Source organism: Oncorhynchus kisutch, linkage group LG30 (genome assembly GCF_002021735.2).
Source record: "Oncorhynchus kisutch isolate 150728-3 linkage group LG30, Okis_V2, whole genome shotgun sequence".
Taxonomy (NCBI): domain Eukaryota; kingdom Metazoa; phylum Chordata; class Actinopteri; order Salmoniformes; family Salmonidae; genus Oncorhynchus; species Oncorhynchus kisutch.
The window spans coordinates 17,182,553-17,203,039 of NC_034203.2; the positions used below are offsets into that span (position 1 = coordinate 17,182,553).

The 20,487-nt window shown below is 40.7% G+C and overlaps 1 protein-coding gene across 3 annotated transcripts; it reads left to right on the forward strand.

Annotated features, from left to right (window-relative positions):
* Positions 1–8,954: 8,954 nt before the first annotated feature.
* LOC109874917 (Krueppel-like factor 6) lies at positions 8,955–14,934 on the forward strand. 3 transcript variants are annotated; one of them, XM_020466981.2, is made up of 5 exons: positions 8,955–9,059; positions 9,193–9,313; positions 10,829–11,396; positions 12,403–12,526; positions 12,748–14,934. In XM_020466981.2, the coding sequence occupies exons 2-5, from the start codon at positions 9,212–9,214 to the stop codon at positions 12,797–12,799; spliced, it is 846 nt and encodes a 281-aa protein (XP_020322570.1). In that variant the 5' UTR covers positions 8,955–9,059; positions 9,193–9,211; the 3' UTR covers positions 12,800–14,934. The 3 variants fall into 3 exon arrangements, with proteins under 3 accessions (XP_020322570.1, XP_031666347.1, XP_031666348.1); XM_031810488.1 differs by having other exon boundaries at positions 8,971–9,054; XM_031810487.1 differs by having other exon boundaries at positions 8,956–9,313.
* Positions 14,935–20,487: the final 5,553 nt, after the last annotated feature.

The following is a 20,487-nucleotide window of genomic DNA, read 5'->3' on the forward strand; positions in this document are numbered from 1 at the left end:
CATAGATTTATTTTTATGTGTCATATAGTTTGATACTTGTATCAGCAAAGAACAATCAATAATACCAAGGTAAACCATAGTAACTGCAGCCCAAAGCTCAGCGAAACCAAAGTAAAAAGCAGTTACTGCTTTTTTCAGCTTTTTTCCTTGGATTCACTGTAACTTTTTGCAGTTACTGCAAACATGACCCCCCCATTTTCTCCAAAACACAACACAGTGGAGGCAGGATATTTGTCCACATGATAAAGCATGTACACATTTTTTGAACAAATGTGCAGTTACCGCTCTTTTGCTTTGTATGGGAGTATAGAGATAAGGTAGTCATAAAAAAATCATGGTAAACACTATTATTGCATATAGAGTGAATCCACGCAACTTATTATGCAACTTGTTAAGCAAATTTGTCACGCCCTGACCTTAGAGCCTTTTTATTTCTCTATAGGTCAGGGTGTGATTTGGGTGGGCATTCTAGTTTTTCTATTTCTTTGTTGGCCGGGTATGGTTCCCAATCAGAGGCAGCTGTCTATCGTTGTCTCTGATTGGAGATCATACCTTGGCAGCCTTTTTTTCCACCTTTAGTTTGTGGGATCTTGTTTGTGTGTTGTTCCTTTCTGCACTGCATGTAGCTTTACGGTCGTTTTTGTATTTTGTTGTTTATTTAAAAGTAAAATGTACACATATCACGCTGCACCTTGGTCCAATCCATCTCTAAACGATCGTTACAATTTTGATTCCTGAACTTATTTAGGCTTGCCGTAACAAAAGCTATTAATTTAAATAAATAACATGTTCACATTATGGGCTATTGTGTGTAGGACAGTGACAAAAACATCTAAATTGAATACATTTTAAATTCAGCCTGTAACACAACCAAATGTAGAAAAATTCAAGGGGTGTGAATACCTTCTGAAGGCACCGTGCATGGTACTTTTATACACAGTTGTTATTACATAACAAAAACACTGATTTATTTAACATACACATTATATGTCGGATAGATAGTACTCCGACATCTCCAGTGTATATTAAATATAGTGTTTTCAGTAATAACTATCACAGATCTTGAGCTTTTTAATCCCATCCCTCAGCTACTCTTCAGTCCATCCCACCTATCTCTGTAAATCACCATCTTTTGATTTTCATGTGAAAATTTCAACTGTGATTTTTCAACCTTTCCAATGGCATCGTATCCACAGAGTGTAAGTTAAAGATCCATATTTTTCCAGAGAGTATGTAACGGCATTCTTCCTCATCTTCTGAGGAGGAGTAGCGAGAAGTATCGGAGGACCAATGCACAGCGTGGTAAGTGTCCATAACGTTTATTAAAAGACATAAACTGAACACTATGAAATACAAAACAAATGTGAACATGAACAAAAACCGAAACAGTACCGTGTGGCAACAAACACTCACACGGAAACAAACACCCACAACTCAAAAGTGAAACCCAGGCTACGTAAGTATGATTCTCAATCAGAGACAACTAACGACACCTGCCTCTGATTGAGAACCATACTAGGCTGAACTCAAAACCCCAACATAGAAAAACACACAGACTGCCCACCCCAACTCACGCCCTGACCATACTAAATAATGACAAAACAAAGGAAATAAAGGTCAGAACGTGACAGAGTATTATATTTTGATTGTTGACTATTGTTTTACAAACCACAGAACACTGCTATTTGTAGTGTTAATTTGTATAAATGTTGTGATTATTCAGCCATTCTTGAACCTGGGACCAGAATCAAGCTACATGGGGGCAATACCAGAATAAATGATTTAATAGTTGCATTGCCGAGATTGTTGTATGCCCCATGCACTGTATATAACATTCTGTTGGTGGCAAGAATTTTGTATAATAATTGAAATTGAAAAACATGAAGTGTTAAATCCAGCTTTGTTTTGAGTAGCAGTTCATAAACCATGTGCTATAATACCGGTACATTGAACATCTTTCCCAGCTTTTTTGCAACCTGTATGTGCAGCTGTCAGCATTTTTGTCCTTAAATGAAACTGGTATATTTTTCTATTTATATATTTTTCTTTTTCAGTTCATTTGGGTCTTTAATATATGGCAGACAAACAAGTTCCCTACCTTCTCACTCTTCCACTTGCTTCCTCCATTTCTGTGGTAATGTTGCAATCAGTTTGTTGTAACTTTCGATTCAGTAAACATATTTTAGATAGCTGCATTTTTATAAAAATCTGTACATTTGAGTTTAACCATAATATTTGTTGTTATATTTGTTCTGTCTTTTCTGGAGGATCACATTTATATTGTAACCAGCTTTGTGTGGCTTGTTTCAGAATTGGTGATACGTTGAACAAGGTTTCATTTTCAATTAACCCGAAAATGACAAGTTATAATCTGTATAAAGGGGAGACCGGCAGTGGTTGTCACTCTTTTTAGTCTTGTGTGTATTTTTCAGCACCAGTATATCTTACAAGACTCTTCAAATCAAAGTTTATTGGTCATGTACAAATACTTATGTTTCTAATTCCAACAATACCGACCATACACAACAACACAAACAAATCCCACAAATATAATGAAAGAAATGAAGAAATATCAGAATAAAAAACTCAGAGTCCGGATAATAAATATAAATATGCAGTTGTAGTCAGAAGTTTACATACACTTAGGTTGGGGTTATTAAAACTCCTTTTTCAACCACCACACATTTCTTGTTCACAAACTATAGTTTTGGCAAGTCGATTAGGACATCTACTTTGTACATGACACAAGTGATTTTTCCAACAACTCTTTACAGACAGATTATTTCACTTATAATTCCCTGTATCACAATTCCAGTGGGTCAGAAGTTTACATATACTAAGTTGACTGTGCTTTTAAACACCTTGGAAAAATCCAGAAAATTTTATTTTATTTATTTTACCTTTATTTAACCAGGTTGGCAAGTTGAGAACAAGTTCTCATTTACAATTGCGACCTGGCATGATGTCATGGCTTTAGAAGCTTCTAATTGGCATCATTTGAGTCAATTGGAGGTCTACCTGTGGATGTATTTCAAGGCCTACCTTCAAACTCAATGCCTCATTGCTTGACATCACGGGAAAATCAAAAGAAATCAACCAAGAAAACAAATGCAGACCTCCACAAGTCTGGTTCATCCTTGGGAGCTTTTTCCAAACGCCTGAAGGTACCAAGTTCATCTGTATAAACAATAGTACGCAAGTATAAACACCATGGGACCACACAGCCATCATACCGCTCAGGAAGGAGACGCGTTCTGTCTCCTAAAGATGAACGTACTTTGGTGTGAAAAGTGCAAATCAATCCCAGAACAACAGCAAAGGACCTTGTGAAGATGCTGGAGGAAACAGGTACAAAAGTATCTATATCCACAATTTTAAAAAGTCCTATATCGACATAACCTGAAAGGCCGCTCAGCAAGGAAGCAGCCACTGCTACAAAACCGCCATAAAAAAGCCAGAATACAGTTTGCAACAGCACATGGGGACAAAGATCGTACTTTTTGGAGAAATGTCCTCTGGTCTGATGAAACAAAAATATAACTTTGGCCACTTCACAAAATAGATGGCATCATGAGATGGAAAATTACGTGGATATATTGAAGCAACATCTCAAGACATCAGTCAGGAAGTTAAAGCTTGGTCGCAAATGGGTCTTCCAAATGGACAATGACCCCAAGCATACTTCCAAAGTTGTGACAAAATGCGTTAAGGACAACAAGGTCAAGGTATTGGAGTGGCCATCACAAAGCCCTGACCTCAATCCTATAGAATATTTGTGGGCAGAACTGAAAAAGTGTGTGCAAGCAAGGAGGCCTACAAACCTGCTTCAGTTACACCAGCTCTGTCAGGAGGAATGGGCCAAAATTCACCCAACTTATTGTGGGAAGCTTGTGGAAGGCTAACTGAAACGTTTGACCCAAGTTAAACAATTTAAAGGCAATGCTACCAAATACTAATTGAGTGTATGTACATTTCTGACCCACTGGGAATGTGATGAAAGAAATAAAAGCTTAAATAAATGATTCTCTCTACTATTATTCTGATATTTCACATTCTTAAAATAAAGTGGTGATCCTAACTGACCAAAGACAGGATTAAATGTCAGGAATTGTGAAAAACTGAGTTGAAATGTATTTGGCTAAGATGTTTGTAAACTTCCGACTTCAACTGTATATGATGTTGTGTGTAGACAGTATGGACAGTATGTGATTAGAAAAGGTGTGTACAGCAGAAGTTACAAAGGATAAGCCTTGACTAGAATACAGTGCCTTCAGAAGGTTTTTATAACCCTTGACTTTTTCCACATTTTGCTACATTACAGCCTTATTCTAAAATGTATTAAATAAATAACAATCCTCAGCAATCTAAGTACAATAACCCATAATGATGGAGTGAAACAAGTATTTTGACATTTTTGCTCATGTATTAAAAAATAGAAATACCTTATTTACATAAGTATTCAGACCCTGTGCTATGAGACTAGAAATTGAGCTCAGGTGTATCCTGTTTCCATTTATCATCCTTGAGATATTTCCACAACTTGATTGGAGTCCACCTGTGGTAAATTCAATTGATTGAAAAAGCACACACCTGTCTAAATAAGGTCCCAGAGTCAAAGAAAAAAACAGGTCATTAGGTCAAAGGAATTGTCCGTAGAGCTCCGAGACAGGATTGTGTCGAGGCACAGATCTGGGGAAGGGTACCAAAAAAGGTCTGCAGCAGTGCAGCTCCCTAAGAACACAGTGGCCTCCATCGTTCTTAAATGGAAGAAGTTTGGAATCACCAAGAACCTTCCTTGAGATGTCGGCCTGGCCAAACTGAGCAATCGGGGGAGGAGGGCATTGGTCTGGAAGGTAACCAAGAACCCGATGGTGACTGACAGAACTCCAGAGCTCCTCTGTGGAGATGGGAGAACCTTCCAACCATCTCTGTAGCACTCCACCAATCAGGCCTTTATGGTAGAGTGGCCAGACGGAAGCCAGTCCTCAGTAAAAGGTACAAGACAGCCCAGATTGTCAATATTGCCAAAAGACACCTAAAGACTCTCAGCCCATGAGAAACAAGATTCTCTGGTCTGATGAAACCAAAATTGAACTTTTTGGCCTGAATACCAACTGTCAGGTCTCAAGGAAACATGGCACCATCCACCTACAGTGGGGCATGGTGGTGGCAGCATCCTGCTGTGGGGATGTCTTTCAGCGGGCAGGGACTGGGAGACAAGTCAGGATCGAGGCAAAGACGAACGGTGCAAAGTACAGAGAGATCCTTGATGAAAACCTGCTCCAGAGCCCTCAAGACCTCAGACTGGGGAGAAGGTTCACCTTCCAACTGGACAATGACCCTAAGCACACAGCCAAGACAATGCGGGAGTGGTTTCGGGACAAGTCTCTGAATGTCCTTGAGTGGCCCAGCCAGAACCTGGACTTGATCCTGAACGAACATCTCTGGAGAGAGATGAAAATAGCTGTGCAGCAACACTCCCATCCAACCTGACAGAGCTTGAGAGGATCTGCAGAGAATGGGAGAAGGTCCCCAAATAAAGGTGTGCCAAGCTTGCAGCGTCATACCCAAGAAGACTAAAGCCTGTAATCGCTACCAAAGGTGCTTCAACAAAGTACTGAGTAAATGGTCTGAATACTTATGTAAATGTATCATTTCAAAAACCTGTTTTGCTTTGTCATTTGTCAGTTGGTCCAGCGTCATCTGGGATTGGCTGGGGTAGGCCATCATTGTAAATAACAATTTGTTCTTAACTGACTTGTCTAGTTAACTTCTTCGGGATTGGTGTCCCTTCCTAATGTAGGCTAATGCGATTAGCATGAGGTTGTAAGTAATTAGAACATTTCCCAGGACATAGACATATCTGATATTAGCAGAAAGCTTAAATTCTTGTTAATCTAACAGCACTGTCCAATTTACAGTAGCTATTACAGTGAAATAATACCATGCTATTGTTTGAGGAGAGTGCACAATTTTGAACATGAAAAGTTATTAATAAACTAATAAAGGACATTTGGGCAGTCTTGATACAAAATTCTTAACAGAAATGCAATGGTTCATTGGATCAGTCCAAAACTTTGCACATACACTGATGCCATCTAGTGGCCAAACTCTAAATTGCACGTGAGCTGGAATAATACATTATGGCCTTTCTCTTACATTTCAAAGATGATGGTACAAAAAAGGTACAAAAGAAAAAAATATATTTAACCAGATCTATTGCGTTATATTCTACTACATTCCTTTCAGATTTCCATAAACTTCAAAGTGTTTCCTTTCAAATAGTACCAAGAATATGTATATCCTTGCTTCGGGACCTGAGCTACAGGCTGTTAGATTTGGGTATGTCATTTTAGGCTAAAATTGAAAAAAAGGTGCTAATCCTTCAGAGGACAAAATAGGGTGTGTGGAGATTGATGAGGGAAAAAATCAATTGAATACATTTTAGAATACGGCTGTCACTTAACAAGATGTGGGAAAGTGAAGGGGTCTCAATACTTTCCCAAGGCACTGTAAATATACAGTACCAGTCAAAGTTTGGACACACCTACTCATTCAAGGGTTTTTATTTATTTTTGCTATTTCTAAATTGTAGAATAATAGTGAAGACTTCAAAACTATGAAATAACACATATGGAATTATGTAGTAACCAAAAACGTGTTAAACAAATGAAAATATATGTTATATTTGAGATTCTTCAAAGTAGCCAACATTTGACTTGATAACAGCTTTGCACACTCTTTTGCACAATTAGTTGTGTTGTGACAAGGCAGGGGTGGTATACAGAATATAGCCCTAATTGGTAAAAAAATTAAAAATAAAATCCATACTATGGCAAGAACAGCTCAAATAAGCTAAGAGAAATGACAGTTCATCGTGACTTTAAGACATGAAAGTGAGTCAATCTGCAAAATGTCAAGAACTTCGAAAGTTTCCTCAAGTGCAGTCGCAAAACCATCAAGCGCTATGATGAAACTAGCTCTTATGAGGACCGCCACAGGAAAGGAAGACCAAGAGTTACCTCTGCTGCAGAGGAAAGGTTCATTAGAGTTAACTTCACCTCAGATTGCAGCCCAAATAAATTATTCACAGTTCAAGTAACAGACACATCTCAACATCAACTGTTCAGAGGACAATACGTGAATAAGGCCTTCATGGTCGGATTGATGCACAGAAACCCCTACTAAAGTACACCAATAATAAGAAGAGACTTGTTTGGGCCAAGAAACATGAGCAATGGACATTAGAATGTCTTTTGGTCTGATGAGTCCAAATCTTTGATTTTTGATTCCAACTGCTGTGTCTTTGAGACACGCAGAGTAGGTGAACGGATGATATCCTCATGTGTGTTTCCCACCATGAAGCATGGAAGTGGTAGTGTGATGGCGTGGGGGCACTTTGCTGGTGAAACTGTCAGTGATTTATTTAAAATTCAAGGCACACTTAACCATCATGGCTACCACAGCATTCTGCAGCAATACACCATCCCATCTGGTTTGCACTTAGTGGGACTAGCATTTGTTTTTGAACAGAACAATGACCCAAGACACCTCCAGGCTGTGTAAGGGCTATTTGACCAAGAAGGAGAGTTATGGAGTGCTTTATCAGATGAACTGGCCTCCACAATCACCCGACCTCAACCCAATTGAGATGGTTTAGGATTAGTTGGGCTAGTTAGGCTAGTTAACATTAACAGTGAACAAAAGAAGTAAACAAAAAGGCGAATGCAAATAACCAAAACATAGCCAATAGTTTACCATAGTGAGAGGCAGCCTTGCACAGCTGTCTTCCCAACTAAATACGCCTATAGGCCCGCTTCAAACATGGGAAATCCTGCAGCTCACGAGTTCAACAACGCGTTGCGATATGGCACAATATAATTCTGTGGTTCAAATTTTACCCAAATTCAAATTCTTCACGAGAAGCTAGCTGGACCTCGACAGCATCATCGTGCTGGGCTTGGCGGTGGCCTCGTGGTTTGATTTCTGATATTCATCGTGGCAGTGGTAGATTAGCTGGTTAGAGCTAAATAGGCTAATAACACATTTACCGCTAGCTAAGAAGCTAACTAAAATCTGTAGTGGTGGGGCGTGAGGCAGAGTTAAGTGCAACGGTTTCAACCGTAAACTTGGCATCTTCCTAATAAATCAAAATCCAATATTAGAGGTATATCTCCTTACTCACGTAGCCTACGTAGCCTACCACAGCCTACCACAGATGAGAAGCGTTTTTCCCGCTTTTTATGGAAATGCAAAGGAGTCATACCTACTGCCCAGTTACTTTCCATGGCCCCCTTACACACTTACACACACACACACATTATGTGGCTCGCTCTGTCCATGGTGCTGATACAGCGCAGTGGAGATACAGATTTCGCGCCAACCTGTCACTCAATCACTTGAAATTGTTGCTATTATTTTATAGGGACATCAAATTAAAACTGAGGTGGTACAAGTTTCAACTGAGGGGGCTAAGTCCCCTTTTAACACCCCACCCCCTCCACACCCTGGAGCCAGGCCTGAACCAACCCTTGAGACAACCATCCATTTCTCCCCTATTGTATTTAGGAAACTAATGCATAAGAATGGTTAAAATATCAATTCAAACCCAAGCATAAATGTTAAGATATTATTCTATTTCCCAACTCGTGCGTGCCATAATAATAGTAAACTGTAAGCAATACTGCTGCTCAGAAGGTAGACTGAAACCATACTAGGCCGATAGAGACGTGGTTCTTCGCTGTAGTAAGCGGTGAACACTTTATATAGCGCTCTAAAAATAGAGCCCACATGGTCCAATGGAAATGAAGGAGACTTAGGTCAATTCACCAACCAAATCACAGAAGATGGTCAAGGTAGGAGGGTGTTACACTTTGGCGCACCCATTGGTCGGCATCACGACAGCGTAATGCAATCACGTGGGGGGAAGGCCGTCTGTAAGACATTGCATAGTGAAGTTTACAGAGCGTCGACGGACTTTCAGCGAGTTCACTGTTTGCTATTAGAGCAAGCAAGGAAGATCGCTCTAGGAAGAACACTTGCACTATCACTGCTGTAAGGTGATAAACATACCTACTATTCCCAACTGCTTTTCTACAGCATATTATACATGCAAATACATCGAAGTCGCAAGTTTTCTTGAAAAAGAAAACAAGACAATTGAACTACCTTGATTTTTGGTTGTAATTGCAGCGGCATTTATAGGAGTGAGATGGATGTTATTCCTATGTGCAGCATCTTTCAGGAGCTCCAGATAGTACATGACACCGGATACTTTTCAGCTTTACCATCTCTTGAGGAGTACTGGCAGCAGGTATTTATATATGATCATTTATAAATAGTCATATTTAGATATAGAAAACACTCTAAAATGAATGAAAAATAATGCTTATGTATGTACATCGACATAAACTTGTCCGCAAACCCAGGTTGCTGTCAGTGTCCCTGCAAGCTGTCAGGAATGCAGAACGTGACTAAGTGATGCAGAACAACAAAAAAGTTGAGCTATTGGATTGAACTTGTAGCACATTCTTGACACATAGTTGAATTGACGTAAGACTGTTATTGAACGCATGTTGCAATTATATACAGTCGTTACAATGTAATAGCCTAATCGAATGAATGAACCAAGACTCAACAGTGTTTATATTCAGTTCTGTAGACGGATTATGCCGTTCATTCTAGTGAAGAGAGTTGTTGTGTGTACGTGCGTGTGTTAGAGAGCAAGAGAGACGAGAGAGACGATCGTTTTCGGAATTACCGGAGAAGAGTAGCCTATGTGCAACAGATTTTGTTCAAAATTCCCACTAACTCGCAGTCATTTTATAAGAATTACATAATAGTCGAGAAACTAGGTTTGTTTTTTTGAGGGTGATTGAAATAAATAGGCTTCACTACACAAAGTTTCCCATGGATATGCGGGCTTGGGGCCAAATTCCGTCTCCATGCCCTGAGACATTCAAAGCTCGCCAGAGATGCATTCTGCCCTATTGAAAATAAATGTTTGCAATGAATACAAAGTATTGGCTTACTAATAACGTTTTTAGGTTCGCCAGAAATATATTACAAAACAACTTACACTGTAATGAATATTTGTTTTAATTTGTATTCTATACCCATTATAGTTTGGAATTCATTATTTTGAATGCTAGATGCATGTCATAGCTTTTAATATACTGTAGTTAGCGTCCACTCTCTGATTGTCAAGCTTTCAGGAAGTGTCCTTTACTTCCTTTTTAGAAGCTGAAAATAACTCTTGCAGTATGAAACTCTTGCAGTATTCATACATAAAGCTTTTTGTGGACCTGCTTGAACCAGGCCTACCTCCTCCATTCCCTTGTGTGCTATGTTATTTCTAGCTATGCCACTGGATGCATTATTAAATCCAACTTATGCTGAATAATTGAAACATTTAAAATATCTACAAGCACTTCTCTAACCACCAGGGGGGCTCTGTAGCATATGTAAATGTAATCACTGCGCATGACGACAGCTATGTCGTGGAAAGAGCACGCCACCAACTGAGGAAGTGTGTTTACATGTAACCTTCCTTGATCTAATCTACTTCTCAAAAGGTAGTAACCTATTCCCTATATAGTACACTACTTTTGACCAGAGCCCTATGGGCTATGGGCCCTAGTCATTAGTAGTGCACTATAAAGGGAATAGGGTGCCATTTGGGAAGCAGCAGCCTTAGAGTCTCGGAGGACAACCATTACATCCACTCCACTGCCCTCAGAATAGTACATTGTGTATATGTACCGTATACTGTGGGTAGTTTTTATTCCTAGCTCCTACATGCTGTACTCATTATTTTCTCCTTCATCAGACATGTCTGGAGTTGGAGCGGTACCTCCAGAGCGAGCCCTACGTCTCGGCCACAGACATCAAGTTTGAGACGAGTCAAGAGGATCTCTGGAGCAAACTGATCCTGGCCTGCGGGGACAAGGCCGAGTCCGACCCAAAGATCCACACTCACATTAAGGAGGAGGACAATCAAGAGGCCAACAGCTTTAACTCCGACGCCAGCAGTGAAGCGTCTGACAGCTCCGAGGAGCTCTCACCTCCCCTCGACTTCACCTCAAACCCACTAAGTGACATTATGGGAGAGGACCTGAGTTCCATGGTTATCAGCACTCCGCCATCTTCTCCTGAGGTGAACAAGGAGGCCCCCTCCATATCCTCCCAGGTGTGGAGCGGTATACAGACAGTGATGCACTCGCCAGGGAAAATACGGACAGGGGGCATTGGTGGACGAACGGTGGAGAGGGGAAGCTTAGCCAATGGGGAGGCTTCTCCAGACGGGAGGAGGCGGGTCCACAGGTGTCATTTCAACGGATGCCGAAAGGTTTACACGAAAAGTTCCCACTTGAAAGCACACCAGCGTACACATACAGGTAAATAGTTGATTGTTTACAGGTAAACTGCATAACCCCACAGCACCTCTTCCCAAACAAGTGTATACTGTATATGTATAGAAAAAAGCAGAAGCTCTGAGCTATCCGACCAGACCCGAGTCTTAGTAGTAATATCATACAGGTAAAACAAGCTAGTCCAAAGAGTGGAGGTGCGTGTTGTTACCCAAATACTAATGCTGCTGTCACAGCAGAGAGGCCTTGGGAAAGACATCCAGGCCAGCTGGTTATGATGTCATTAGTGTTCTGAATCTGCAGGCATTTACTTTACAAAGAACATTCAGAAGATGATTCAGTTTCAGGGGAGACTAAATTTAAACCTCATCAAACAATTACATTTTAATATGTTAACAAGAGAGTCTTGTTTTTTAAAAGTTATTTTCATGACATTTCTCTCTGCATTCTTGGAATAGTTCGCTAGTACGTAGTGTCTAAACTGTGACCTAATTCACACAGTAGCAGCAGTGACTTCACGTTGAATGGGGGAGGGCCGACATAAAAACCTTTTGTGGGCATGGCCAAGCCAGCCACAGAGGATGTGGACTGGATCTTGAAAACAGATCACATTTCACAATGGGAAAAGAAAACGACTGAATCATTTACATTTAAAGTGCGGTGGGAATTTTACATTTACTGTTATTCGTTACCGAGTTATGCGAGCAGTTTCCCTCGTCACCTCTAACCTCGGCTTGCCAAGCTGTTTACAGCTGTCTTGCACATTAGCAAGGCTCCACATTCCAACCAAACTGTTACCAGAGCTAATGGAATTTTCACCATTAGAAATCCCCTACATTTATTCCTTCTCACCCAGCCACTTCATAAGCACTATGTCTGCTTATTCAACTACTTTTAAGCAGTATACCACAGCTCATATTTACAAGTTGTAGTACTCTATCTTCTAATATGTAGCACTTATAGTATGTTATGTCTATTTCTCATTTGGAAACAATAGAGCACAGCAATAAAATCATTTGTTTTCTGTTTGCAGGTGAGAAGCCTTACAGGTGCTCATGGGAAGGCTGCGAGTGGCGTTTTGCACGGAGTGATGAGCTAACCAGACACTTCAGGAAGCACACTGGGGCAAAGCCATTTAAATGCAGTCACTGTGACAGGTAAGATAAGTGTTTAGGGATGGATGTATGTATTGTTTATTTTCATTATTTTATTGAGGAAGATTGTGAAGGTCATGAACACTTTTGAATGTTTGGGCAACTAAAGGTAAATCCATGCACCTGAAATACTGACTTAGGGGACTTGAATATCAATGCTGTTATATTCGTCTTTTACCTATTCTAAAAACACTGTGCCTGATATGCTTTCTCTCTCCTCGCAGGTGTTTCTCTCGCTCAGACCATTTGGCGCTTCACATGAAGAGACACATCTAAGCGGTGGGCCCCGGGGCAGAGGAGAGCAGAGCGGTGTTGAGCGATGGTCCTGACTGTCTCCTAACCTGTCTGTGGGGAGGCTGCAGTGCCCTGAGAGGGGAGGAAGGCTAGCGAGGGGAGCGTGCTCCAGTGAAAAGCATGCAGGCCATTTTTGCACCATACTTAGTGCCTCCAAGACCTCTCAGAGGAAAGAGCTCTGAAAGGTCGACACATTCTGAAAAATATCACGAAAACCACCATGGATGAAGGAGAATTAAGAAATTCACTAGAGAGAGGAGAAAGAAAATATCTGAGAGGACAAGAAAGAACGTTTTTTTCTCTGTATGGTGTCTGATGCTTTGCGGAGTTAGTTCCTGGTTTGAAAATATGCAGTGGTACTACTCCAATAAACGTGTGTTGTTTTCTGTGAGCATGTGGACTGACTGACTGTGAGCCTGCTGTCAGACTGCCTGTGACTGGGTGCCTGTCTTAGAATGCCTGTAACTGGGTGCCTGTCTTAGAATGCCTGTAACTGGGTGCCTGTCTTAGAATGCCTGTAACTGGGTGCCTGTCTTAGAATGCCTGTAACTGGGTGCCTGCCCTGTGGATGTACGACTCCTGAGTAGATGGCTTGTGTTGTGACCTGAATGGCATTGAGGGGATGATGAGTTTTTGACTGAGGTTTTATTGTCTCGTGGTCATGAATGAATGCAAGCAAAGGAGTTGTTGTGCTCTTGTGTGGAGCACTGGTTGAGTCTAGGCTGGGTTTGGCAGTGTGTGTGCGTCTCAGCCGTCAGTTTTGAGGTTTGAGAGAGAGCACCACCATCCGAACTGAGGTGGTACATGCTCCTAAACGAGGTTTGGGGAGGGGAGGGGGGTTGATGTTTGGTGCAGCTATTAAATGTGCAATGTATTAAGTAGCTTGTCTCAAAGTACATGCTACAAAGCTAATTTGTTGTCCATTGTGTAAGCTCAGTATCTAAAGGCTGTACACAACATTGATATATCATTATACCAGAAGTTGCATGATCTTGGGTTTGTTTGTCACTCGATTAGGCCTACTTATAACACAGGCAAATCCCAATAATGAGCAGCTATGCATCCATTTTACTCCGTAGATACCACAGTATTGTACAGAAACATAAAGCAGTGATGTATTTGTTTCCTTCTTTTCTTTTCTATGTTTGGAGATACCACTATTGCTTGGCAACTGTGTTGATCATGGGATAGTTTTATTTATATTCAGTTTAATAACTCATTTCTTTATTTTTGTCCTCTTGCTCTTCTCTTTTTCTATATCTGTAAATACACTGTGACCTTAATGATGCCTTATGTAAGTGGCCTTGTCCAGATAAATAGATCACTCACGGGGGGGAGGGGGGGGGGGGGGTTAAATGCGGTAGTGTGTGATTGAATAGCTTTATTAAGGCTCAGATTCATATGGTTGCACCTTTTTCCCTTTGTCTAGAATGATGGTTGGTCTGAAGACTCTTGAATAAAAGTTAAGCTTTATACTTATTGACATTTCTGTGTTTTATTTGTCAACATACATACTGTATCTATCTATTCGGACAAAAATCCTGTTTTGAAAATGATCCTTGATCTGAGACAGAATTCTAGAAGCAGTTCAAACAAATTCCATTTTAAAAGGTTTACTACTGTGTAGTAGTGTAATGTGGTACGTTATGCACTTCAAATGGAATGTGTGACGGTGAATTACTTTTGAAAGTACAGATTCTATTGGTTGGTTATGGGGTTGAGTTCTCGTGACGTGATCTGCTCGTCCACCAAGGCCATGATAAATGAAGAGTTATTACAAATAACCCATTCTGGTCAGGCCATGGCATGTTTGTTGAACTGTTAAATGCTTACCTGACATGAGTGCTCTCAAACTGACAGTGGATGTGGATGCCTATTTCTTACTGACCTGTATGGACTGCCATGGTTTAACCCCATACCAATGTACAGTACCGGCGATCTGGTCAACGTCGCTGTCGAAAGGTCCCCTTTTAAAATATACATTGTGGATATCGAAACCATGCAAAAGATATAAGTGTTGTTTAAAAAGGTTTTGTAAAGAAGCTTATATTTTTCAGGGTACAGGACCCCAGTGTACATTTCTAAGAAAAACAATAAAGACAAGACTACCGATTTAACTTGGGTGAGTATTAATGGCCCAATAAACTGAAAACAAATGACATATTGTTCACTTCTACAGTGTCGGGAGAAAGATTGCCTTTTTTTTTGTTTGAGTTGGGAATGATTCAGCAAAGAGAAATGAAAAACTCTGATTGTTGAAGAGATTACACACTGAACAGCTTTTTGTAATCAAAATCAAAACAGCAGTTTTGTCAGCCTATATTACTTCCGCCAATGTTAGGTGTTGGACAAGCCACATATGTTATGTTACCCACCCAATCTTTAACTAAAGAGTATCTTTATTGAAGAAGAAAAAAAAAGAAATTATTATGTTTGATTTTTGTTTGATTTATGGCGTAACAACGTTGTTTTTTTTTCATTATTTTTTATTATTGTTTTGTAAAATATTTATCTCTGTATGAATGTATTTTTATTGGAATAACGATTAAAAAAAAATTATAATTTTTTGGGGTGTTTTTGCTTCTTGCATCCTCATAGTGGGATCTTGACATAGGACAGTGATATTATCATACTCCTTCAGGTTCCTGTCATTTTCATCGGATCCACCTCACTTTACAGACGGGTGGGTTGTTTAAATGTCAATTGAAAACATAAACAAATTTGCCCAATAAGCACTTGTTGTCCCTCAAATGCATTGTTACAATTGTTCGTTAGCTAGCCTAATTATAGCCATATTAACATAGACGTCTCCGGGAACATTGCATTTAAAAGGTGCATAGCTGAAAAGGAGCATTCGGATTGAATTGGCCTTATTTGAGACTGAGCTGCATACAGTAACATTTACGTTTGATATTTTTGTCATTCAGCAGATGCTCTTATCCAGAGTGATTTACAGGAGCAATTAGCGTTAAGTGCCTTGCTCACGGGCACATCAACAGATTTTTCACCTTGTCAGCTCGGGTACTGGCCCAACCTCTTAACCGCTAGGCTACCTGCAGCGCATCATAAATATGATCAATGTTATCCTTTTAATGTGAAGACATACAGGTTACAACAAATACCAAATACCAGTACGCCATACAGCATTGTGGATAGCGATGGTTCAGTATGTTCTCCTTTCACTTTCATGCAGTTTATAGCACATAGAATTAGAATGGTCAGAGGTTCCAAGCCCCTTCTACACATTACATTTCTATGTCACATCATTGTGCTCTAACACTAGCAAAACAGCACATTCTTAAGCACATCAAACCAATTCTTCCCAGTCAAGGTCTACTAGTACAACGAGAACATCCACCACAGGCCCCTGCCTGGTTTCAACAGACATACAGATACGCCTCCCCCACCCATCACATCACAGCTCATCTCATATGACCAGGGTGTTAGGGGGCGCCTTCTAAAACCGGAGTAAACTGAAAGGTCATTGACCCCAGCATGAGGATGGTAGACCATCAACTCAGTGGTATCGTAGAGACCTCCAGACGGTTCACATTCAAACACACAGACAAAGCGGAATGGGAGAACAGGGGGAATAGGCATCGAGACCTGCTGCTCTAGCTGATTATATGGAAATCTATATTTACCTCCAAATGGATGCCTGCGTCTGTCACGTTCTGACCTTTATTTCCTTTGTTTTGTATTTATTTAGTATGGTCAGGGCATGAGTTGGGTGGGCAGTCTATGTTTGATTTTCTATGATTTGGGGTTTTCTATGTTTCAGCCTAGTATGGTTCTCAATCAGAGGCAGGTGTCATTAGTTGTCTCTGATTGAGAATCATACTTAGGTAGCCTGGGTTTCACTGTGTGTTTGTGGGTGATTGTTCCTGTCTTTGTGTTTTGCACCAGATGGGACTGTTGTAGGTTTTCTCACATTTGTTGTTTTTGTTAGTTATCTCATGTGTAGTTTCTTTATAAATTAAAGAATATGAATAACCACCACGCTGCGCTTTGGTCCGCCTCTCCTTCAGATGAAGAAAACCATTACAGCGTCTCAAGTGACACCCTTTTCCCAACAAAGTGCACTACTTTTGACCTATGGGCTCGGGTCAAAAGTACTATATAGGGGATGGGGTGCCATTTAGGACGCATCCTACAGTTGAAGAAGGAAGTTTACATATACCTTCCCTGTCATGGGTCAGTTAGGATCACCACTTTATTTTAAGAATGTGAAATGTCAGAATAATAGTAGAGAGAATTATTTATTTAAGCATTTCTTTCTTTCATCATATTCCCAGTGGGTCAGAAATGTACATACACTCAATTAGTATTTGGTAGCATTGCCGTTAAATTGTTTAACTTGGGTCAAACGTTTCGGGTAGCCTTCCACAAGCTTCCCACAATAAGTTGGGTGAATTTTGGCCCATTCCTCCTGACAGAGCTGGTGTAACTGAAGCAGGTTTGTAGGCCTCCTTGCTTGCACATGCTTTTTCAGTTCTGCCCACAAATGTGGAACTGATTGAGGTCAGGGCTTTGTGGTGGCTATTTCAATACCTTGACTTTGTTGTCCTTAAGCCATTTTGCCACAATTTTGGAAGTATGCTTGGGGCCATTGTCCATTTGGAAGACCCATTTGCGACCAAGCTTTAACTTCCTCAATGATGTTGCTTCAATATATCCACATAATTTCCTCCCTCATGAAGCCATCTATTTTGTGAAGTGCACCAGTCCCTCCTGCAGCAAAGCACCTCCACAACATGATGCTGCCAACCCCGTGCTTCATGATTGGGATGGTGTTCATCGTCTTACAAGCATCCCCCTTTTTCCTCCAAACATAGCAATGGTCATTACAGTTCCATTTTTGTTTCATCAGACCAGAGGACATTTCTCCAAAAAGTACCATCTTTGTCCCCATGTGCAGTTGCAAACCGTAGTCTGGCTTTTTTATGGCAGATTTGGAGCAGTGACTTCTTCCTTGCTGAGCGGCCTTTCAGGTTATGTCGATATAGGACTCGTTTTTACTGTGGATATAGATACTTTTGTACCTGTTTCCGCCAGAATCTTCACAAGGTCTTTTGCTGTTGTTCTGGGATTGATTTGCACTTTTCGCACCAAAGTACGTTCATCTCGAGGAGACAGAACGCGTCTCCTTCCTGAGCGGTATGACGGCTGTGTGGTCCCATGGTGTTTATACTTGCGTACTATTGTTTGTACAGATGAACGTGGTATCTTCAGGCGTTTGGAAATTGCTCCCAAGGATGAACCAGACTTGTGGAGGTCTACAATTTGAAGATAGGCCTTGAAATACATCCACAGGTGCAGCTCCAATTGACTCAAATGATTTGCTGGAGTTTTCCAAGCTGTTTAAAGGCACTGTCAACTTAGTGTATGTAAACTTCTGACCCACTAGAATTGCGATACAGTGAAGTGTAAGTGAAATAATCTGTCTGTAAACAATTGTTGGAAAAATTACTTGTGTCGTGCACAAAGTAGATGTCCTAACTGACTTGCCAAAACTATAGTTTGTTAACAAGAAATTTGTGGAGTGGTTGAAAAACGAGTTTTAATAACTCCAACCTAAGTGTATACAAACTTCCGACTTCAACTGTTTATTTATCTTGAATTGTTTGTTTGGACTGAGACGTTACACGGTTTGAAAGCACATGGTGCAAATTACATGTTTACATCACGTTTATTGCAAACATCATTAAAGTCATCCATTAAATTGGTACCTCTCTGCACTTCACAACACAGTCTTGTGGCTCTTTGCTCTTTCCCTGAGGGCTGAACGTCAAGGGTTAATTCACCACTCTGTGTACAGGCTACAGGCAGTGGGCCAATGGGGCTTGAGGTTGGGTTCAGGCCAGACCCGGGTTCAAATACAATTTGAAATCTTTCAAATGCTTTGGAAAGTTTGCTCTAGTCTTCCTGGAGTGACAGGTAGGCAGTGTTTACACTTTTTACAATTTTCTATTGATTCCATTGCACAGGCAACCTCAAATCAAACATAAATACAGTATTTGAACCCAGGTCTGGTTCAGGGCCTGTCATTGGTCTGATGTAGGGACATTTCTCAGCTTTGGCTGGGCCCTCTGGTTCCCCCCAGTCCTCCTCTCCTCTGATGTACAGCAGCTCATTACAACGGCCTGATAAAAGGGCCTATTATCCATTCACACACACATCGCACTTTGAACTCCAGAGGAATCTCCCTACATCTCTTTATAGTGCACTACTTTTGAACAGAGCACTATGGGCACTGGTCAAAAATAATGAAGTAAATAGGGAAAAGGGTGCCATTTCAGATGCAACCTACTGTCTTACCTAACTGAACCCATAGCAGCAGCATTGGAGAACAAGCAGGCAGTATTTGTCTCTACCAGTTCGCACAGTGTGATAGGCTGCACTGGATCGCTCAATGATGCCACACAGGTTTGATTAGTGTGGTTGAATGTTAGGGATGCAGGGAAGAATAAATGGTGGTGTCGTCAGCAAACCTGGTGATTTATAGTGTAGGCTGCAAGGTTGGATGAAAACAGATCACTGCACAGTTTTTGTGGATTGAATATCCACATGAAAATATTTCAACAGCCATTACAGACTTATTATACAGATACACTGTACAAAATATAAAGGCAACGTGCAACAATTTACAGTATTAAGGTATATATAAGGAAATCAATCAATTTAAATGAATGCATTAGGCCAAAATCTTTCAACTAAATATGTGTATGTGACCAAAAACATTTATTTGATTTTTGATTTGATTTGATTATCCCGTCACAGTATCTCTTTGTGTTCATTGTCCGTAGCTTATGCCTTCCCATACCATAATCCCACCGTCACCATGGGGCACTCTGTTCACAACGTTGACATCAGCAAACCCCTCGCCCACACAATGCCATATACGCTGTCTGCCATCTGCCCGGTATAGTTGAAACCAGGGTTCTTCCGTGAAGAACCCACCGAAGAAAGTTATGACGCCAAACTACATTCAGGTCAAGACCCTGGTGAGGAAGCATGAAGATGAGCTTCCCTGAGACGGTTTCTGACAGTTTGTGCAGAAATTCTTTGGTTGTGCAAACCCCCAGTTTCAGCAGCTGTCTGGGTGGCTGGTCTCAGACGATCCCACAGATGAAGAAGCCGGATGTGGAGGTCCTGGACTGGCGTGTGTTACACGTGATCTGTGATTGTGAGGCCGGTTGGACGTACTGCCAAAAACTCTAAAATGACGTTGGAGGCGGCTTTTAGTAGAGAAATGAACATTCAATTCTCTGGCAACAGCTCTGGTGGAAATTCCTGCAGTCAGCATGCCAAATGACATCTGTGGCATAGTGTTGTTTGACAAAACTGCACATTTTAGAGTGGCCTTTTATTGTCTCCAGCACAAGGTGTTTAAGGTGTTTAATCAGATTCTTGATATCCCACACCTGTCAGGTGGATGGATTATATTGGCAAAGGAACATGCTCACTAACAGAGATGTAAACAGATTTGTGCACAAAATGTGAGCGAAATATGATTTTTGTGCCTGTGGAACATTTCTGGGATGTTTTATTTCAGCTCATAAAACATGGGACCAGCACTTTATCTATTTATATGTTTGTTCATTATAGATGTAAAGGAATAGCAGTTGTGTTGAGGTGCACACACATAGTGCCACTGCATTATTTGTGTT

Coding starts and splice junctions, on each gene's coding strand:
- LOC109874917 (XM_020466981.2), top strand. CDS start 9,212: ATGGATGTTATTCCTATGTGCAGCATCTTTCAGGAGCTCCAGATAGTA. Junction 9,314..10,828: donor TTGAGGAGTACTGGCAGCAG/GTATTTATATAT, acceptor CTCCTTCATCAG/ACATGTCTGGAGTTGGAGCG. Junction 11,397..12,402: donor ACACCAGCGTACACATACAG/GTAAATAGTTGA, acceptor TTCTGTTTGCAG/GTGAGAAGCCTTACAGGTGC.